Here is a 17592-nt window from a genome sequence, read left to right as displayed (position 1 = left end):
TTCTCTCCGTTGGTCCCACTCACTTGATCATGTTATTCACACACGCCCAGCAGTGAGGGATTGCGACATTCCTGAGAAGCTCCTACGCTGCTGGGCATGCATGTGAAGGTCACTGTACTCATCTGCCAAACAGAATAGCTGTATTAGTCTGTAACAGGGGAAATAAAGCCCAGCCAACACAAATCAGTGCTCTAGGGGTGCTCCGATGTACATACCAAGCTCCTACTCGTGAACTTTCTGATTCATTCCAATGAAAGGGGCAGCTCCAAACACACAAATAACCTAGCATAGGAAGTTACATACCCAATTAAAATGAATGGTGACCACCTTATATCAACAGGTACTCTGTTTTTGATGCTGTCTTGCAGATAAGGATATGTTTTATCAGAGCAGCAGTGTGGTCTTGGCCTTTAAGAAGTGGCTAGTTTATTATGAAAAGAGAGGTGTGTGTGTGTGTGTTTTAAGCAACAACGGTTTACAAAGACATGTTCCTTCAGTTTCAGCAGTCAGGGAAGTAGGAAAAAAAGGAGAGGCAAGGGCAACGATATACCATATTTTTCGCTCTATAAGACGCACCAGACCATAAGACGCACCTAGTTTTTGGAGGAGGAAAACAAGAAAAAAAATATTCTGAATCTCAGAAGCCAGAACAACAAGAGGGATCGCTGCACAGCAAAAGCAGTGATCCCTCTTGCTCTTCTGGCTTCTGGGATAGCTGCGCAGCCTGCATTCGCTCCGTAAGACGCACAAACATTTCCCCTTACTTTTTAGGAGGGAAAAAGTGAGTCTTATAGAGCAAAAAATACGGTACTTCCTTTTATTTAGATTCCTCTTTAATAACAATTATTTGAACTTCAGCTGGAAATCTGCTGTCAAGTGTGTCTAGTTGATGGATGTTGTAGATATGCTCTAAATATAGGTGCATTCTATCTTTGGCATTCGTTTTTTAAAAACACTTCAGACATTTGTTTCAAGCTCAAAAACGGTCTCAGCTGTCACGTAAGAGGCATGTTAAACTTAGCAGCAAATATACTTCGTATTAGCAGGCCTATGGCTGGATCCACAATCCAGCTGAGCTGAGGTTCTTGGATTAAACTGGAATTCTAAACTTGCTGACTTCAAAATAAGTTCCACTGAAATCAGTGGAGATGCATCTCGTGTCAAGTGGTCCACCTGAGCAAAGCAGATTCCTGTGCAGAAATAGACATCCATACACATAGCTGATGTGGATGTGGGAGCACATCTGCAATGGAATGTTGATCTGCACTCCATTGAACTTGCCAGGATACTTTTTTTGATGTGGCTTTGGGTACCCATTCACTGGCCTCGGCCCAGTATACCTGAAGGAGCATCTCCAACCCCATCGTTCAGCCCGGACACTGAGGTCCAGCTCCGAGGGCCTTCTAGCAGTTCGCTCACTGCGAGAAGTGAGGTTACAGGGAACCAGGCAGAGGGCCTTTTCGGTAGTGGCACCCGCCCTCCCATCAGATGTCAAGGAAATAAACAACTATCTGACTTTTAGAAGACATCTGAAGGCAGTCCTGTTTAGGGAAGTTTTTAATGTTTGACGTTTTATTGTCCTTTTTATCTGTTGGGAGCCGCCCAGAGTGGCTGGGGAAACCCAGCCAGATGGGCGGGGTACAAATAATATATGCCACATGACCCGGAAGCTGTATGCCAGCTTCCTCGGCCAATAAAGCGAGATGAGCGCAGCAACCCCAGAGTCGGCCACAACTGGACCTAATGGTCAGGGGTACCTTTACCTTTACTTATGAATATGATTATCATCATATGGGAACACCAGTTCTTATACAAATTTAAAGATAGATCCAGACTAATAGGTTCACTGTTGTGGTGCCAGCTATTTAATTTTAGCTGGATTGTGGAAAATTCAGTTTGAAATCATATTGAGAGTTTCAAGTTATTATCATGATAAAAGAATCAGTTAATTTCTCTTATGTTTCTATTTATGAAGCCTGGTTTTCTAAAGTTACTAAGAGCCTGTATACATGAACATGCAACACATATGTAGCAAGAATTCTACTGTTCCTTCATGCAATTTGGCCCATTAAAGGAACACATTTATTATATGTCTCTCTATAGACACCCTTTGTAGGAACCCTGACAAATAACACAATATGATTGACAAAGGAACCTAGGTGAATGAATGGAATTTCAGGTATAATATGTGTAGCAAATGCCAGCCTACCCCCTGTTATCAGAGTCACACGGCTGAATTCTCCGTCCTTTATTGGCTACATGTTTTAACAATGCTACAAAAGAGGTTGCAGTTTTTTCTCATTTCTGGAAATTTGTCCCTAAGATGACACTGTTAATAAGTAGTCTAAAAAGATGTCCAGGATTGTTGGCATAATCTGTAGTTCCGAACACCGTATCTGATGTATTATATAATGATGTTCCTTATGTAATAGGATTTTCATCAATAATACAAATGCCATGGAATTACTATAAAATTGACCTCTCGTGGCTTGGGTTCACTGCCACTAAAAATAATACCAATTACATAGCAAGATGTATCTATGCCAGGAATTCAAAGAGGTGCTTAGCACTTAAAAATGTTTGTAATATAAGACAGTATAATGTCATATCATTCTGACTGAAGGGCTTCTAGAAAATATATACAATGACTGAAAACGATATAAGAATTTCAAACAAAAGGGATTTTTTTTTACGTCCGCATCATCCATTTAACTCGGCTCCTCTGGAGTATACAACTTACAGATGTACATAATATGGTTATCCTCTTAGATGTAAACAACAGAACCATCTATCTCTTATTCAGTGCTAGCTTGATGTTGTGAGACAGTTGGGGAGGTTGGGTTTTCAGCCATCAAACAGCACAGTCTGTTCTAAAACACTTACCGTCTGATTAAAGGCTGATCCATAAGTGCAGGAAGAGAAGATTGTTTAGGGCTTGCTGTTCTGATTGCTGAGCTGCCAAAGGAGTTGATACACTAATGGCATGATGGTGATGATTCACAGAATAGCACCAAAACATCAGGCCCTGGGGAGACCCATATCTGTGTGTTGTGTTTGAAACTCCCTGTTTAATAGCAGCAGTCAGCTGTCCTTATCAGCTGGGAAATATGATTTATTTTGCAACAGGGCTCAGAAATTATTTAAAGGGGAGAAGAGAAAGCTGGGAAAGAACACTGCGATCTACCTGAAAGAATAAATAGATTCAGCTATGCCTGCATGTCTGAAAAGCAAGCCAGTCTTGACAATTTACTGAACTTGCAGAATGTTACAAGTAAATAACACTCGGTAGAAAATTGCACCACCAGATCTGATTGTGGTTGTCCATGTGTCTCTGCAAGTTTTCAAATCAGGCTGTCATCATTCACATGCTCCAAGTCGTCATAAGTTTGTTCTTTGCTTTTATGTTTGTAAATTAAAGCAAGGGTTTCTCTCAAAGGGTTTTGAGCAGGCTTCCTCAAGCTCGGCCCGCCAAATGTTTTTTGGCCTACAACTCCCATGATCCCTAGCTAGCAGGACCAGTGGTCAGGGATGTTGGGAATTGTAGTCTCAAAACATCTGGAGGGCCGAAGGTTGGGGATGCCTGGATTTAAGGATTAGGGATACGCAGTAGAGTAACTGCGAAGTGACCCTAAGGCTGCAATGTTATACAGTGTCAGCAGATAAAACACTAATTAAGAAATAAATAAATAAATAAATAAAGGCAATGGACATTAAAAAAATTAACAGTATTGTGACCTCCATTCCTAAATGCCTGGTGGACTGTTTGGACCTATTTCCAAAAAGAAGCAAGGAGAAAAGACAAGTAAGCTTTTTAAAGGAGTTCATTCCAAAGTTTTGGAACCACTGCAGAGAAGGCCCTGCTCCTGAGAGGTGAGGATCTTCTCATCTTCTAGAGTAGAATCTGATGGTTGGCAGCACAGACAGCTCTTAAAAAGCTGGGGAGAAATCATATGGGAGAAGGTGCTCCTTGAGATATTTGGGGCCTACCAAGGTCACCAAATTTCAGGTGGTTGGAAAAGCCAAAATGGACAAAACAACAGGAGCAGGGAAGCCCTCTGCAATAAGTGAGACCTCTGGAAAGAGTGGTCTGCCCTCCCTCAGCATCCATCTGGGCATGGAGGAAGGGTCAGGGCCGCAGTGATCCCTGCCAAAAGCGGGGCTTGCTGTAGGCACTGAATTTAAATTTGGTGCCAATTGAAAGCTCCACTTTGGGCAGGGAAACGTTCTACCTGGGGGCTCCAGAGTGGAGCTGCTCCCAGTGGGCCTGGCACCGGATGCCAATTTCAAAAGGCAGCAGATGCAAAAAGCCCGCTTGCAGATGAACAATTGGAATTGTTTTCTCCATTGTTGCTTTCAAGCTGTGACTCTACCACCCCCACACCTGATACCATATGATTACTTTCATTTGCTTTCCACCGTAGAAGCTGTGTTGGTCTTTTATACCAACGGGGGGAGAGGGATTCTCTGTAGACCCATTTGAGAGCAGCCACATTACCCAATGCCAGTGGGGCTTATTCTGAGCAGAGCTGCATAGGATTGGTAACTAATGTGAGGAAACCGTGGAGAAAACGGAACTCTTAACCTGAAGAACCACTTTAGCTAATGGGGCCTCCTGCTGCCACCGCGCCGCCGGAGCAAAATTTCTGTTCTCATCCTGAAGCAAAGTTCTTAACCCGAGGTACTATTTCTGGGTTAGCAGAGTCTGTAACCTGAAGCGTATGTAACCTGAAGCATATGTAACCTGAGGTACCACTGTACAGTCGTACCTTGGATCCCGAACACCTCGGTACTCAGACATTTTTCCTCCCGAATGCTGCAAACTCGGAAGTGTGTGATCCAGTTTGCGAACGTTCTTTGGAACCTGAACATCCAACGGGGCTTTCACGGCTTCTGGTTGGTTGCAGGAGCTTCCTGCAGCCAATCAGAAGCCGTGCTTTGGTTTCTGAACACTTTGGACTTCCGGTACGGATTCTGTTCGACTTCCAAGGTACAACTGTAGTACAGTTTTTTAAGGAAGAACGCCAAAATTAGCCTGGTGAGGGCTAAGCATGCCCAATGGCCAATCTCTTTTGGGGTGAGCAGAATGGAATGGAATGATGTATCCTGGGAAACAGGAGCACTCTACACATTTTGTTGCATATGGGTCCCCATTGCATATAGCATGACTGCTGTAACAACCATATTAAGGAGGAAAACAGGGAAATTGTTGTCCTACTTGTACTGTATTGGACTAAGTGAGTCCTTAATGCATCAGTGAATCTGTTACTCTCGGTATTTTCTAGGTAAATCAAATTATAGAGTGGATCCATAGCTAGCCCCTTACACCGAAGTAATCCGCAGGCATACTGAAATAATTTAATTACTTCACTTATTCTAAAGCCAGTGTGCACTAAAAAAAAACCACCCCCACGTTATTAATTTAATGCATTGCAAAGAGCCGCCGCTAATCCTTGAAGTGCTACCAGATTTTCACTTATACAGGATATGAAAAAGAGGAGATTTTTTAGCCCTGCAAGATTAAACAATCACTGGGGTTTAAAGGCTTAATCTGCCGGTGTTTGTATTGGAATAGCCCACAAGTCCCCAGCTCTGAGTGCAATTGGAGGCAGGAGTCGTTTATGAACGGAGGGAGGCGGAGGGGGATGCTCCCAAGTAGAAGCGATCTCTCCTTTGAAATGTGTTGTAGTGTGAATCTGTGAAGCTGCCCCTGCTGCCTGTACTTCTTTCTACTGCTGCTGCTGGAGGCGAGAAGGAGGAGGGGAGTCGCTTCACTGCATGAATCCAGGCTATTGTTTCAGGCACACGTCTGCTTTAAAGAGAAGTATCACAAAGCAGACCCGTTACTCATTCAGATGCAGAAGCTCCTTCCATCACACAAGACAGCCCATTCAAGTCACATGCCAGAGGTCTCGGCAGAATGGGCTGCTGCAGCTGCTTCGAATCTGCTGTCCAACATTAGAAGCAGTTGGACAAACCTGACAGCAGTCAGCCTCCCGGCCTCTGAGGAAGGAGGAGGAGGAGGAGGAGAAGGAGAAGAAGACAGGGAGAATCTCTGGGATCCCAGCTGCACCATGTTTGCAGAGGAGTTGTGGCTTGAAAATGAGAAAGCCTGCGCCGCCGTGGTTCACAAATCTAAACGAGGAAGGAACCGCCAGGAGCTGCTGGCAGTGGCTTTGGGGGTGAAAATGGGAGTCAAGGGAGCACTCTTGTGGCAACCTCTCAAACTCTTTGCCTATTCACAGATCACCTCTTTGGTCCGAAGAGCAGCGTTAACGCAAAACGACAACCATTTCAACTATGAAAAAGCACACAATTTTAAGGTAAGAACATCTTGTGTGTCTTTTTTTACTCGTGTTTTTGCTTATATTGTCACTACGCTCTCTCTGTGTGTGTCTTTTTATCTGTATTTCTCTCTTAGAAAGGTAACATTGATTGGTTTTAAGCAGTACTAAAGAACCGTTAAGAGAATAAAACTTGTGATACAACCAAGGGGCTTCCTGGGAGGGAGGGAGGGAGGGAGGGAGGGAAGGAAGGAAGGAAGGAAGGAAGGAAGGAAGGAAGGAACAAAGAAAGACAGACAGACAGGCTGAATACTCAAAACAAGCTCACTGGACCTTGCTGGAATAAAAATGTGGGTTGTGTTCCTGAATCTTAAATCTCATTGAAAGCAATGGGGGTGGCAAACTAAAGTGTATGTACATGTAACTCAGGCTGCAATTCTATACACATTTTCCTGAGAACTCAGTGGGTCTTTTCTGACATGTATAGGAACCACACCATTAAGACTTCTAAGAAAAGAGCTGGATCTGTTACAAGTAAACATGGGTAAAACGAGACTCAGGACAGCAGTCCTTATGCTTTTAAACCAGCTCAATGGATTCACAATACCTCTGTGGCAGTTCTCATCAAGCTCTCTCTGAAATGGATAAAAATGTGTTTGCCCTATCTTAAATTTTGCCTGTGAAGCTCATTCTTAACGTCAATCATCCATGTCAACCGCAAAGTTGACTACAGCAGCCCCAGCACCTAACCAGAATGGTGTGATGGCATTGTCTAATCTCTTTTGTTGGGTCAGTGTGCCAAGGAAGCATTCCTGGAGTGAAGCGTCAACAGCTGAAGTTCTACAGTATAGGTTTATATCTAGAGAGTCAGACAGTGTTTGAGAGGGTATACATACATAGAAGAGGTGACTCATCTTTAGAAACTTGGCTTCCCAGCATCTTGTTCAATGTCTTTTTTATTTGTGGGAAGAACTGCATTTGTTCCAGGCTGAGACACACTCCCGCTATCACAGTTCAAAATCTCCAAACTCCTGTTGGATGTTTACTGGGAATGGAGAACAATGATTTTTATTCATAAGGCCTTGGGCACATGTTCTGTATTCCTCTAGTGCTTGCTTTGCTAGGAAGTTTAGGTTGTCTTTTACTACTATCTATAAACAAGCCCATCTCTAGCAGTTGCTAGGGGGAATTCACAAAAGAGAATCGAGGATCTATTCCCAGGTGGGGGAGGGTTGAAACTACAGTCTTCCTTGAGGGACAGATGGCAGCTCTTGCAGGGTAAACTAGAGCACAAACTAGAGCACAGACATCTGATGAGTGCATATGTCATACATGCTGGAAATAGTACTTTTCAAATGTATTAACTAGTCTGTCACCTCCCAATGCAAAAAAAGGGAAAAGAAATTATTGTATGTATGCTTCGTACACTTAGACTGTTATTAAACTCCTATAATGTGGGTTTCTCTTTTCATGTACTATATAAAAACACTTAGAAATAAGATCTAGGTTATCTTAGAAATATCCCCCCCAAATATATTTTTGTACCATTCCAAAGGGGGAAAGGGGATTCTTCTTTGTTGTTTAAAGGATCTTTAATGCTCGCAGATTCCCCATAATCATCATTTTAGATGAAAAATGGTTTCACTTTAGCCAGAAAAATATTTTCTCATGACTTGGGGCATATTTTCCACGTTGACCTATACATTCTTTCTTTCCTCTTCAAAATTCCCCTTGTTTGGTCTTTGATTTAAAACTGGATGTGTGCCCAGAACCTTTTATTTGCTCACTCTAGCTGTTCTGCATGCCCTCTTGCTTCCTGTTTGAAAAGGGCTATAATTTAACTGGTAAATCATATGATTCTCTTTTCAAAACTTTAAATGCATGACTTGAAACTGTTTTTTTTTTTAAAAAACAACTCAGTGTGGGTTTTAAGAAGTACTTTGAAAATGTCAACTGGCCAACAAAAAAAGGTATAATGCTATAGTAAAATACCTTATTTGCTATTTATTTATTACCATGATTTATAGCCAACCTTTTAAGAGGAGTGCATGCAAGACAGTTCACAGTTAATAAAACAACATAATCACAAGTATAATTAAACAGAAATCTTTAAAAAGAAATCAGTAGCAGCTTAAAATTTAAATGAGAGTGAATGTTTAATTAAAGGTATGCCAAAATCAAAGTGTCGGTGGACAGTGGTGGATTGTGGCTTTCCAGGAAGATTCTTCCGCAATCTGGGCGCTCCAAGAGAGAAGGCCCTCTGTCACCAGCCCTCCCATTGCACCATTGATAACAAAGGCGACACAGGCAAGAACTTCTGTAGTGGACTAAGAGTTCTTGAGCGTATTCATATGGAAGGAGACAATTCTGTAGATACCCAGGTGCCCAGGACATTGAGGGCTTTAAAGCTCAATGCCAACACTTCCAAGTCGAGCCTCGAAACAAATTGGTAATGTGTTCACTTAGTAAAGGATTGGAGTAATATGCCCTTGTCTTCTGGCTCCAGCCAAACGCCTGGTGGCTGCATTTTGGGCCATTTAGAGATTCCAACCTGTCTTCGGGGACAGCCCTACCTAGAATACCTTGCACAGAGGCTTACCTGGGGTCCCTTGTGCCCTTGGCAAGGAGCTATATCGGTTCCCCCTCCACCCTCACAAAAAACAACAACTTTATGCCACAGTGCAAGAAGGACAGAAAGCTTCTCTTGTGTTTGATCTTGCTGTGACAGCGTTGTTTCATCGCTCCATACATATACATCATACACTCCATAGTCTGATACAGTGATTTTTGGTTGCACACACACACACATCCTGAGCCTGTGTCCCCGGTAGGGACCAGTTTTGTCACCTCTGACATTGCAGTAGTTTAAGGTGCTAATGATTGACCCCAGGCCTGACCTCTAGATAAGGACAAGGCTGCCATTTTAACACCATGAATACCCAATCTATGGCCATTTCCCTTTGGTCAAAAGCTGTGGTTACAGCCATATAAATAGGTGCATTTGAAAACTATACCAATCACCAGCTCCTATTAGATCAAGCCTATTTACCCTGATCTAGCCAGGGTCACATAGGGACGCGGGTGGCGCTGTGGGTTAAAGCCTCAGTGCCTAGGGCTTGCCGATCGAAAGGTCGGCGGTTCGAATCCTCGCGGCGGGGTGCGCTCCCGCTGTTCGGTCCCAGCGCCTGCCAACCTAGCAGTTCGAAAGCACCCCTGGGTGCAAGTAGATAAATAGGGACCGCTTACTAGGGGGAAGGTAAACGGTGTTTCCGTGTGCGGCTCTGGCTCGCCAGAGCAGCGATGTCACGCCGGCCACGTGACCCGGAAGTGTCTTCGGACAGCGCTGGCCCTTGGCCTCTTTGAGTGAGATGGGCGCACAACCCTAGAGTCTGTCAAGACTGGCCCGTACGGGCAGGGGTACCTTTACCTTTACCTTTTAGCCAGGGTCACACTACACACATGGAAGAAGCCTATCTCTTCCCGGCGAATGAATTAACGCATACACTAATGGGCCCCATACAATTGGTTCCTTTTCCAATGCAGCGCATCCATGGAGCCATTTTCAGAATAGTCTTCCTATTGGCTCTTTGGGAACATGTCTGCATTAAGCCTCCATGCCTCATTTGCTGTTGAATACCATTGGCAGGATTGTAACTGTTTTGAAAGAACTCTTGAGTAATCTGTATGTAGTTCTTCAGATAGCACGCCTCTCATGATGGGATTCATGTTTGTGTAAATATCACAATAAGTTAAAATCGTTTTCATGCTTTATCTTAATTTAGCAGTGGCAGAGATAAAAATGGACCTAAAAACTAGCTCTCCCGTGATTGTCTCATGACACTACAAAAGTTGATTTAAGTAGCAAGTTATGCCACAGATAAAAGGCAAAACGTTCTCATAACACCAGAACTCATGAAGCTGAATATTAAAATATTCAGAACAGATAAAAGAGTACTTCTTCATGCAGCTCATAATGTAAACTATGGAACTCCCTTTGGAGGCAGTGATGGCCACCAAGTTGGATGACTTTAAAAGGTGGTTAGACAATATCAGTGGCTACTAGTCAGAGGCAGTGTGGTTCTGAATACCAGCTGATAGAAACCACATGGGAGGAGATTGCTGTTGTGCTTAGGTCCTCCTTACGGGTTTCCCATGGGCATCTGGTTGGCCACTGTGAAGACAGGAAGTTGAACTAAATAATAACTAAAATTATAACTAAAATGAACCATTGGCCTGATCCAGCAGGCTCTTCTTATGCTCTTATCCTGGCCACTTGTTATAGAACAGTTTAGGATAATAGTCTCTAGAACTGAATGCATGTAAGAAGAGCATGTTAATGGCATAGAAGTTCATCAGAATGTTTGGCGTATGCTGTCGTCAAATAATCACAATAAAAAGTATTCACTTGCAACTTTTTTCCCTTTCGGGTTGCAAGGACTCAATATGTTCGAAATGTAAGTTTAGCAAATGTGAGTCTAGATCTTCTGGTCCCCATGTGAAACCATGTAATTAAAACCATGTAATTAAAAAGTGTATGCCTACATAACTTCCTTTTGCTTGGGTTGAAACTTGCTCTGAGTTCATTTTCTTTTTTAAAAAATAATTTTTATTAACCGGCCAATCAAATCAAATTAAATCACATCACATAAATTCCGAATTACAAAGCCGAATTTTAAATTTTGTTGGGGGGACGACCCATATTTCAAGATCCGAAGGGGGATTCTGATCATCTTCTTGCTACTGCGTTAATGTCCAAATCAGTCCAAACAGAGTTCATAATTCTATCCAGTCTTATCTTGCTGTTTCCACATCACATCTTGTTCATATATTTTCTCTTTTTTCTTTATGATCTCTTCTGATAGTCTCCTTAAGCCGATAAACACCAATAATAATCCTGTGTGGATTTTTCCGTTCTTCCAATCCTCAAATCGAGATGGTTTCCATATATCATCGCCTTCATAGATAACATCGCTCTTTCCATCATTAATTACAGAACTGTCGCTCTTAAGTCCCTCTGAGGAGTTTCACCCACAATATAAAAACAGCTCTATTTCTCTATTTCTCCTCCCAGACTCAAGACCTCCGACAGAACTTCCCAATATGGCAACGGCATTTTTAACTGCGTCATTCCAAAGCCCTTATACATTCCACGCTCTTCTTAAAACATGCTTTAGTTCGAAAGTTTATCTCCACACAGCCTTAAATCCACAGCTTAAGTCCTTAAACCGACATTTCTGACTTGTGAGGGGAGGGGATTCTTGTTTAATCACTTTAGGAAAGAAAGGAAAGTTTTTTCCCCTCCCCCATCAGTCATTTGCCATACCGAGTCTTGGCGTATCTTCTCATAATTTATTCTTGTTCCTCCGACTCGTCTTGTTTCATCAGAGATCTCTTCTGTTAGCAGTCTTTACTCCCCCTCCTTCCTTGAAATATGTGCATTCCTTCATCCAAATTGTTTCTTTTGAAGTTCTTGCAGCTAGTGGCGCAGATCAGGGACGGCGTCCAGGAGCGCCGAAATCCCACAGGAGGGCTTTGTGCCTAGTGCCCCCATCCCCACAAATTCGGAGGTGGTATAGGGCACAGCAGGCAAGGGCAGTCCCCCCACCACCATCCTGGGGGGGTAGGGAGGCTAATTACTCCCATCCTAGCCTCCAAATTACCTCGTGTGGGTCGGAGAGATGTTATTGTCAGCCATCTTCTGATGCGCCCCCTAGTGGCCCCCCTCGCTCTGAGTTCATTTTCTGACACTAACAGATTCTACAAAATCAAGCTGTCAAACCAAAGCTTTTTAAAATGCTGTGCAATCATTTGTTTGCAAATTTAGTCCAAATCTAGAACATAAAATCAAGTCCATCTTATGCAAGTTTATATTTACTCTGATCCCGCAGAAGCGAAAACAGAATCATAGATGAACATGAGAGGGATGTAGTAAAAGAAGTTGTTGGACTTGCATTCCTTGAGCAAAATAATTACTCTTTTAATTATTAGGCTACGAATGAACCAGGAATGAACAATAGACTCATCATACTGTTAATGTTGTTTTAGATGAGTTAATAAATAGTTCTAGAGAAAGAGTGTTGTCCTGTGAAAATTGGAACATGGATTCTAATTAATTAATGGAAACTTTGCTTTCAGTGGACAAAACAGAACTCAACACAAGCTTTCATTTGACCTTTTTCGTTTTCACACAAAAGAACTAAAGACTCAGAAAGATGCAAGAAAATCTACTACAAAGCTAAGGGTCACCACATGTTATGCAATGATAATTGTTTATTTTGTTAATGTGATAATTGCTTTACTGTGCATCATAATGAGTTACGGAAGTTCCTGGTTTGAAATGTATAGCACTAAACAATGCTCACAAACAGCAGATGAAATAGCAAAGCTGTGTCTGGACTGGAGAGAAGACTAAATAATCTGGCCCAAGGTGACTGTAGACCAGGGGTTGTCAACCTGGTCCCTACCGCCCACTAGTGGGCGTTTCAGGATTCTAGGTGGGCGGTAGGGGTTTCTATGGCACAAGCTGAATTCTCATTCCATTGAGCACTGGTGGGCAGTAAGGAAATTTTACCATCAAGAAAGATGCATTAGTGGACGGTAGGTACAAAAAAGTTGACTACCCCTGCTGTAGACAGGTTGAATGAGTGGTACTTTCAGAGCATGTTATATCTTTCTTGAAAATATCCACGATGCTAAGATACCACATCTCTCTCTTTGCTCATAGATGAACCAATATTATTGGTTCATCTGTCAACTGTGATTAAAATGGCTTGGTCATAGACAGCTATATCACAGACAGTGCCTGGAGCACTTCAAAAAATATTAATTATTGCAAGCATCGCAGTTGTATGCTAGCGGTTTTATCATTACACTTAGAGAAGGCTTTTGATTGACTGGAGGAGCTTTTCCCCTTTACTTCCTTCTGTACTTAAAAACCAACAATTTTAGCTAACTTTCTGATTTGACAAGGAACTTGCTAGGTGCTTTCTTCTTACCTGGCTCCCCATTCTGTCCACTGAACCTATTGTAAAAGGAACACAGAAAGCTGCCTTATGCTGAATCAGACCATTGGTCTAGCTGACATAGGATTACTGACACTGGCAGTGGCTTTCCAATATTTCAGACATTCCTGTTTCTTCCTGGAGATGCCAGGGATTGAATGTGAAATCTTTTGCATAAAAAGCATGTGCTTATTGCTTGTTTGTTTTACAAATTTTCAGTCTGAGAACTGAATCCACACTTCACATTGTAGGCACCAAATGAATAAGAACTTTGCTTTCCTGATAATACAAATTATTTTTATTTTATTTTATTTTATTTTATTTATATCCCACCCATCTGGCTGGACTTCCCCAGCCACTCTGGGCGGCTTCCAAAAAAATTTTAAAATACTGTAATACATCAAACATTAAAAGCTTCCCTAAACAGGGCTGCCTTCAGATGTCTTCCAAAAGTCTGGTAGTTCTCTTTGACATCTGGTGGGAGGGCGTTCCACAGGGTGGGTGCCACTACCGAGAAGGCCCTCTGCCTGGTTCCCTGTAACTTGGCTTCTCGCAGTGAGGGAACCGCCAGAAGGCCCTCGGTGCTGGACCTCAGTGTCTGGGTAGAATGATGGGGGTGAAGAAGCTCCTTCAGATACACTGGACCGAGGCCGTTTAGGGCTTTAAAGGTCAGCACCAACACTTTGAATTGTGCTCGGAAACGTACTGGGAGCCAATGTAGGTCTTTCAAGACTGGTGTTATATGGTCTCAGCAGCCGCTCCCAGTCACCAGTCTGGCTGCCGCGTTCTGGATTAGTTGTAGTTTCTAGGTCACCTTCAAAGGTAGCCCCATGTAGAGCGCATTGCAGTAGTCCAAGCAGGAGATAACCAGAGCATGCACTACTCTGGCGAGGCAGTCCGCAGGCAGACAGGGTCTCAGCCTGCATACCAAATGGAGCTGGTAAACAGCTGTCCTGAACACGGATTTGACCTGTGCCTCCATGGACAGCTGTGAGTCCAGAATGACTCCCAGGCTGCGCACCTGGTCCTTCAGGGGCACAGTTACCCCATTCAAGACCAGGGAATCCTCCACACCTGCCCGCCTCCTGTCCCCCAAAAACAGTACTTCTGTCTTGTCAGGATTCAATCTCAATCTCAATCTGATAATACAAAGGAGAGAAGGAAATAATTGCCACACACAAAAACCCTGGTCACCTGCCCCCACACTTTCTCTAAGCCAGGGGTTGTCAACCTGGTCCCTACAGCCCACTAGTGGGCGTTTCAGGATTCTAGGTGGGCGGTAGGGGGTTCTATGGCACAAGCTGAATTCTCCTTCCATTGAGCACTGGTGAGCAGTAAGGAAATTTTACCATCAAGAAAGATGCATTATTGGGCAGTAGGTATAAAAAGGTTGACTACCCCTGCTCTAAGCCAGGCATAGGCAAACTGCGGCCCTCCAGATCTTTGGGAACTACAATTCCCATCATCCTTAGCTAACAGGACCAGTGGTCAGGGATGGTGGGAATTGTAGTCTCAAAACATCTGGAGGTCGGGAGTTTGCCTATGCTTGCTCTAAGCCATGCAATCATGTATTTTCTGCTAGTTCTATTCAAATGCACACGGGTAGTTAGGATCTCTGCCTGGAAAATGTGGCATACCCGAATGTGGGTTTTATTGATCAGAAATAACCAGGGGCCATGAAAGGGTATTTAAAAGCTGGGTTGCCCTTGCAGTTTTGTCCCCTCGCACCATCTCCAGGCTAGATCTTCCCAGGTCTAATAGTTAATTGGGCATCCACAGTTTCCCCCTTTTCTGGGGCTGAAAGCGACCTTAGAAAAAGGGGTGGTGGCAGAAACTATTAGGGAAGCGGCCGCAGGGCTTGTGTGCAGCAGTGGCGCCAAGAAGGGAGGGGGAGATTCTCAGGAGCACCCCTGCTTTTCTAAAATAATCAGCTGCAGTTAGCTAAATAATCTCCAGCAAAATTACTATTCTGCGTGATGTCACAAGCAGACCTAAAATATCCCTGTCACTTGCGTAGAGCGGCTTAAGGAGATTAGGAAACTACTGTTTTAATAATGAACTCAAATGCATTTAACTTCGATAAACATTTTGGTTAGCACTTTCACTGACCTCATCTGCACATAACCCTAAGCCAGTTCGCGGCTTGGCATGAACGTGCAAATGTGAGGGCTCCTAATGAGAAGATTGAAACTGCTTTGCTCCTGCTCCAGTCGTTCTGCTGCTGAGCAGTGTCTTGCTGAGCTATGGTTTGACTTAGTGTGCCTTCCAAACCTGAGGCCCTGGTTTAGCTCTCCAAGACAAAGCATGCAACCAAGATTCGCCCCGTCGTTTTTCCAGCTTGTGGTTTGCCTGGTAGATCTAAACCACAAGCCTGGGTTTGGAAGACACACTAAGCCAAACCACTGCTTAGCTCAACACAGCACAGCAGCAGAATGACAGAAAGGGGAGCAAAGCATGCGTGAGCTCTCTGGGAGCCCCCAAGTTTGCTTATTCATGGTTTGGCTTAGCATTACGCATGAAATGGGTCATTGTGAAGCTGAACAAAAAAAAAAATTCCCACTCTTCCCATATCCTTCTCTCATCTTGGACCCATATCTGTAGATTCAATGGGTCAATCAAACAGCATATTTAACTCCACTAAATTTTGGATAACAATCCTGATGTCTTTTTAGCGGGCGGTGCAAAAATTGAACAAACATAGCTTTCATCTTTGCAAAAAATGAGTAGCATTTCGCTCTGTTCTCCCTAACTATCCAAGTATATTTTCATCAGCTACACACATGATTGGAAGGGCTTGGAACGTCTTAGTAGCACACCACATTCCCAACACTTGCCAAACTTCAAACTAATTCTACATTACATTTCTCTGAAAAATGTCAAAATATGCAACTACAATGCAGGTATCATCTTTGATCCCTACCTCTGATACGCCTACATTACTTGAGCTGCTTCGGACTTCCAGATCATGATAAGACTCGTGTGTAAAGGCCACGCTGGCTGAACCAACTCGGGATCATCCAGAAGAAACTGGGAGAAACTGGTCTTAAAATTTTGTACATCATGACCATGTTTCAGATTTCAAAAGATTTCTGTGTTCATTTGCTTCATTAATGCAGGATTTGAGACTAGCACTTTCTGTAAAATAGTCTTTTCATCTATCTTATGCTGTTCATTGTCATGGCTTGTATGGAGATTGGTAGCAAAATGGCACATACTGTATTTTTCTTTCAATAGGGATCTGTTTGGATTTTGGTGGTCTCCATAAAACAAGTTTACTTATTTAACTTGGAGAGGAGAAGGAGACAAAAATAGTTTGCCTGTGCCTGTAGTTGACTCAAACATGCAAAAGTCTGTAATTGCCTACAGCGTCTACACAAACCTCTCGTTATTCCTTTTGAGTCAATGATCCCTTTTGTTTAGTGATCGTGATGTGTGTTAATTACACAAAGGTTCATGCAACAGTTACATTCTAATTATGATCCATTATGACTAATTAAATATTGAAAATTAGATGAAACTTACATATATTATCAAGTGCCTGTCCTGCAACAACAGAGAAGGGTGGCACCAATAGAGCAGAACCATGAGAAAAATAAAATGGTCCAAACCAATATTTATGGAGAAATGTCAATGCATTTTTGTTCTTTAGCTATTCCCCAAGGGAATATTTTTTTTCTACAAAGATGACCCTTATTGTCTGGTCTTGGAGACTCTTAAGAGAAGAGTTTCTTTTTTAGTGTTCAAATGCCAAGGAAGCAAATCTGTCTTTGCACAAATATTACTTTCCTGAGTTGGAACTTAAGGTCTGAAATGTGTCAGGATTCTTTCATGCATTGGTTACACCCTTTTTAGATTTTGTCGAAACATTGTCCTCAAGAAGATGCCAGAAAGCCCTCCTGGAAGTCAAGCAGGAAGAATGTACGCTGTTAGGAAGCAGGAAGAAATTACCAGATTCTTGTTCTAATGTGAGATTAATGGATGCAGAGTTTTCAGAACCTTGCCCTTTTGTTTTGTCTTTAATGGGCTGCTTCAAAAGGTCCTCTACAATTCAGCGAATTGTTTCTTTTACTAAAAGAGTTTTCAGTCCAATCTGCAGCCTGGTACCACAATCTGAAACACACAGTGCTGCCACCCAGAGAGCCTGGGCTCAGAGGCATCCCTTATCCCCCCCCCCCCCCCGAGAAATAAGTCTTTAGTATGCATGGAAGAGAATGCCAGTATATGGGCTTCCCAGAAAGGTGGAAAACGTCTGCCCATATGGTCCAGATCACAACCATTTCAAGCAAGTAAGAGATAGATTTCTACATGTT

The 17592-nt window shown here is 42.9% G+C and overlaps 1 protein-coding gene across 2 annotated transcripts in view; it reads left to right on the top strand.

Moving 5' to 3' along the window:
* The window catches only part of CHN2 (chimerin 2), a 152344-nt gene that overhangs the window by 117514 nt on the left and 17238 nt on the right, over positions 1–17592 (top strand). For both annotated transcript variants that reach the window (XM_083405067.1, XM_083405068.1), the window contains one exon: positions 6243–6320. In XM_083405067.1, the coding sequence (XP_083261193.1) occupies positions 6243–6320 (78 nt within the window). The remainder of the gene's footprint in view (positions 1–6242; positions 6321–17592) is intronic.

This window comes from Podarcis tiliguerta (genome assembly GCF_965153285.1).
Source record: "Podarcis tiliguerta genome assembly, chromosome: 12".
Taxonomy (NCBI): Eukaryota; Metazoa; Chordata; class Lepidosauria; order Squamata; family Lacertidae; genus Podarcis; species Podarcis tiliguerta.
This window is presented reverse-complemented; position numbering and strand designations above follow the sequence as displayed.